The sequence below is a fragment of the Columba livia genome, unplaced genomic scaffold (genome assembly GCF_036013475.1).
Source record: "Columba livia isolate bColLiv1 breed racing homer unplaced genomic scaffold, bColLiv1.pat.W.v2 Scaffold_195, whole genome shotgun sequence".
Taxonomy (NCBI): Eukaryota; Metazoa; Chordata; class Aves; order Columbiformes; family Columbidae; genus Columba; species Columba livia.
Window position 1 is genome coordinate 172,384 of NW_027043141.1, and position 5,102 is coordinate 177,485.

The 5,102-nt window shown below is 53.4% G+C and overlaps 1 protein-coding gene across 1 annotated transcript; it reads left to right on the top strand.

The window, feature by feature from the left end:
- Positions 1-3,113: 3,113 nt before the first annotated feature.
- LOC135577936 (olfactory receptor 14J1-like) lies at positions 3,114-4,305 on the top strand. The gene has a single exon (XM_065048063.1). The coding sequence runs from the start codon at positions 3,262-3,264 to the stop codon at positions 4,303-4,305; it is 1,044 nt and encodes a 347-aa protein (XP_064904135.1). The 5' UTR covers positions 3,114-3,261.
- Positions 4,306-5,102: the final 797 nt, after the last annotated feature.

The window sequence follows — 5,102 nt, forward strand, 5'->3', positions numbered from 1 at the left end:
GAACCTCAGTCCCATCTGATTCTACTCTTACGAAGTTCAGCAGCAGGTCTATGTTACACTGGTCTTTTTCTGTAAGGAAGCTGTGTCAGCTCATCTCGCTGCCCTCAGCCTCCCCTGCAGGTACCAAGTCCAGGGCAGCTTTGGCATCATCCCCACATCCATGGACAAGGTTTCTAAATTCCTCCTTTGCAGCTTCCCCTGCTCCCACCTCCTGTGTGCTGCCTTTGTGCCCTGGAGCTCCATCGGTTCAGACAAACACCCTCCCAAGATAAATGCTTCATTTCGCTGGTTCTCAGATAGATCATTCTTGTGCTTGGAGCAGCCTGTCCTGAAAGGCTGATCAGATTTCCTGAGCTCCTTCACCCTTCTGAGCTGCTTCCCATGGCACCACCTGAATCAGCACCCCCAGTTTGACAAAGTCTTCTCCTCTGGAGCCCACCAGCCTGTGCTCTGCTGCTGGCCTTCCTCCCTCCCCTCTGGTGTCTGGGACCCCTCTGTGTCCTGGTCACAACAGCCAAGGTGGACACTGATGTTCACATCCCTCACCAGCTATTCCTTGTTTCCCAGTTCCAGATCCAGTTGAGCATCACTCTCATTGGCCCACAATGCAGACATGTTAAGCAGTTGGCCCAAGATCCTTTGGACTGATGGCACTTGCCACTTTGCCAGGCCAGTTAATGTCAGAGCAATTACAGTTCCCCATAGGAACCTGCTCATTGACTGGTGACTTCCTCCTTGAGTTGCTGACAGAAGATCTTGTCCATTTCTTCTACATGATCATGTAGTTTGTAACACCCAACACATTGTCACTCTCTATTGGGTTTACATGACAAACTCTTGGAACTGGGGGTAGGTGTGGGTGTGCTACAGTTGTCACCTCTCTGGGAAAACAACAGGAGTTTGACCAATGTCAGACAGAGCCGATTTCAGCTGCTCCAAGATGGACCCACTTCTTGCCAAATCTGAGCCACTCAGTGATGCTGGCAGCACCTCTGGGATATTGTATTTGAGAAAGGGTAAAAAACACTGCACAACAGCAGGTGGGAGAGAGGAGGGAGGAAATGGGAGAGAAAAGCTCTGCAGACACCAAGGTCATATCCCATAGGACCCAAGCAGGTCCCTCAGCAGGCCAAAGCTTGCTCTCCTGAAATCCTGCTCTTGGCCTTGTTCTCATCTCCCAGGAGCCTCAGCTCCACTTTCCATCCCTGACTGTTCCATCCTGACCAACTCTTTCTGGTTTGTAAGTGTGAAGTCCCACAGGGCACCTCACCCCACTGACTCCTCAGTCACCCGTGTCAGGAAATGTTGTCAATGGGCTCCAAACCCTCCTTGTCCCCAGCCAGGAACCTGGGAGGTGTGGGACCATAGTCCTGCCCTTGGCCTTGCACAGCCCCACATCACACTGTCCCAGGAAGGACCCTGGGCAATGTGGGAGGGACAGGATCTGCGTTCCCAGGGCTGGGGGTCAGATCTTGGCCCTTTGGTTAATGAAACACATCCAGGGTTACGCAGCATCAGAGAGAACTTTACTTTGCTTTTCCTGACCTGTCATCTCTGCCTCCAGTTTTCTTCTCTAACCAAACCTGAGTATTGTTTTTCAGTAGTGTCCCTCAGTGTGACCCATAAACCTTACAATAAACTCTGGAGTTTGAATCTGACTTTGACTTCTTGAGAGGTTTCATCAACTTCCTCCAGGGTCTGAGGTCGATGGACTCAGCAGCAAACCCACCAGAGGGGTCATTAAAGCGCCTGGGGCTGCTCCTGTGCTGCTGAGCTGGGCTGGGCTCCTGGGACACAGGGAGCTCATGGCAGCGGCAGCGCTGCAGAGAGACAGCTCTGCCCAGGAGCAGCTCCTCTGCACACGCAGCAGGGCTGAGGGCTCTGCCTGCAGCACCGAGGGCACAGGAGCCGGGCAGAGAGAAGGAAACACAGTCTGGGGTGGGAGGATGCTGAGATGTCACTTGGAGAGAAATCTTCAGAGATATGAAGCCCGTGGCTACAGGGCATTGCATCTGCAAATCTTGGTAGGATCTCAGAAAGCTGTCACATTGCAGAGCCTGCGAGAGATGTAAGTACAGCTCTCAGAGATTCTCTGATCAGAGGAGAGGATGTGCTGCAGAGCAGGGGTTGCCTTCTGCACCGTCAGAGTGACAAGACGTGAATGCTGCGTTCTCCACAGGGTGGCTGTGGGGTGTAAATGTAAATGTGCAGGCAGGGGTGCCCAGGGCTGTCCTGCAGAGCAGGGTCCCTGCACCCCAGGGCTGTGCCGGGCAGGGACTCTGCCGCCTGCCAGGGTCAGCGCTCAGCCTGCCCGGGAGAGCCCGGCAACACCGAGGGGAGAAGCTGTGGGGGTATGAGCGACCCCCGGCAGGGCAGGGTCCTTCTGCTGCTGGGTTCTCCATGGGTCGGGGCTGCTCACAGCTCCAGCTCACTCCAGAATATTGACAAGAGGAGGTTTCAAGGAGAAGAAGACAAAGAGTACTACAAAGATAAGGAATCTCCCTGAGTCTGTGTTTTCAGTCTCCTACTCTGGGGAATGGGTGGTGATTAAGGCAGTTCTTAATTTTAAACAAACACTTGAGACACATGAATGGCAGTAGGTCTTCAAGAGAAGTCTGTGGGGCTGGGGAATGAGAGGTATGTTTCTTGGGCGTGGGGTGGGACTTTTCAGCATGGGGTGCTGAGACCTTCGGAAAGGGTGACACATGCCGTGGTCTGAGGTGGATCCCTCTGCTCTCAGCAGTGCCTGGTGGCTTTTCAGAGTAACATGGGAGTGTGATCAGCCTCCATCTCAGAAAGGTGCCAGCCCAGGGCAGCTGGAGCAAGACAGAGGGACAGAGCAGCTGCCCTCACTCTGCACTGACCCACAGGCACCCTCTGGTCTCGCAGGACTCGCTCTGTTCTCCCTGAGTGCAGCAGAAATGCTGAGGGTTTCTGACACCCAACAACACTCCCCAGGGTGGGAGGGGAGAAGGAGCTGTACAAACACCAAACCTCTCCAACTCAGTTTCTCAGGCCTGGGGGTACAGATGCTGAAAGTCCCTTCTGCACCAGGAGCGGTGCAGCTGACAAAGCTGAACCCCAGGACTGGCCCCTGCCCACCCCATCACACAGGGCCAGGCTGACTCCTCAGGAGCCCCTGGGCAGAGACCCTGCTCTTCATTTCACACTCATCAAGCACCGACGAGGGCTCAGCCAGGACGATCTCCTGGAAAAATAAAAGTGTCTCTTTGTGTGTCAGGGTGGGAGGGTCTGTGGGAAATGGGTTTGATGATTCCCAGAGAAGTCTCATATAAACCTTCACTATCTTTTCCTCCTTGCACAGGTCCTCATGCCCACAGGCAGCCAATGTCCAACAGCAGCTCCATCACCCAGTTCCTCCTCCTGCCGTTCACAGACACACAGGAGCTGCAGCTCTTGCACTTCTGGCTCTTCCTGGGCATCTACCTGGCGGCCCTGCTGGGCAACGGCCTCGTCATCACCACCATAGGCTGGGACCAGCACCTCCACACCCCCATGTACTTCTTCCTGCTCAACCTCGCCCTCCTCGACCTGGGCTCCATCTCTACCATTGTCCCCAAGTCCATGGCAAATTCCCTCTGGAACACCAGGGCTATCTCCTACACAGGATGTGCTGCACAGCTCTTTTCATTTGCCTTCTTGATAACAGCAGAGTATTCTATGCTCACAGTCATGTCTTACGACCGCTACGTTGCCATCTGCAAACCCCTGCACTACGGGACCCTCCTGGGCAGCAGAGCTTGTGTCCACATGGCAGCAGCTGCCTGGGCCACTGGGTTTCTCACTGCTCTGCTGCACACGGCCAATACATTTTCACTGCCCCTGTGCAAGGGCAATGCCCTGGGCCAGTTCTTCTGTGAAATCCCCCAGATCCTCAAGCTCTCCTGCTCACACTCCTACCTCAGGGAGATTCGCCTTATTGTGATAAGTTTCTCGGTAGTATTTGGGTGTTTTGTGTTCATTGTGGTGTCCTATGTGCAGATCTTCAGTGCCGTGCTGAGGATCCCCTCTGAGCAGGGTCGGCACAAAGCCTTTTCCACCTGCCTCCCTCACCTGGCCGTGGTCTCTCTGTTCCTCAGCACTATCATGTTTGCCCACCTGAAGCCCCCCTCTATATCCTCCCCATCCCTGGACCTGGTGGTGTCTGTTCTGTACTCGGTGGTGCCTCCAGCAGTGAACCCCCTCATCTACAGCATGAGGAACCAGGAGCTCAAGGATTCCCTGTGGAAACTGATGGCTGGATTATTTTCTGAAGCAATAAATAGCCCATCATCTTCTGCATAAGAGTATAACAGTTACAGTGTGAATTGTTGCAGGCCCAACCTGTCTTCTGTATTTTTTGTTGCCACTTGTGGTTTTCTACATGCGATAATATTGCCATCCCCTTTCTTATTCACTGTCTTCTTTGTTATTGAGGAGCTTTATACATGAGTAGCTGTGCTCTATGAGTGTTCCAACAAATTAAAAGTCCCTGCAGCATGTATTGGAGAGAGATCTAGCAATGACTTCAGCCAGCTCCCTCAGCACCCGCGGGTGCATCCCATCTGGACCCATGGATTAATGGATGTCCAGACTATTCAGTTGCTCCCTAACCCAGTTCTCATCGACTAAAGCAAACTCCTCCATTGACCTGGCTTCATCCGGGGTCTCAGGGGTACAGGGCTCCCCAGGACAGCCCCCAGCAGAGTAGACAGAGACAAAGAAGCATTCAGTAATTCTGCCTTCTCTGTATCTTCTGCCACCAGGGCATCCACCCCGTCCATCAGTGGGCCTACGTTGCCTCTGCTATTAGTTTTATCTGCTATGTATTTGAAACAGTTCTTTTTGCTGTCCTTGACCCCTCTCGCCAGCTGTCATTCTAAGGAGGCCTTGGCTATCCTAGCTGCCGTCCTACATCCTCTAACAGCAGCCTTATATTCCTCCCAAGTGGCCAGCCCCTGATTCCATGACCTGTAAACTCTCCTCTTCTGCTTGAGCATACCCAACAGGTCCCTATTCAACCACACAGGCCTCCCTTTTAGGAGGTGGGGGCTAGCTTGGCTGAAGCAGCAGGCAAACTCCACACAGCAGCCATTGTTAGC

What these genes read in the sequence shown, in the direction of transcription:
- LOC135577936 (XM_065048063.1), top strand. Translation starts at nt 3,262, where the DNA reads ATGGGTTTGATGATTCCCAGAGAAGTCTCATATAAACCTTCACTATCT.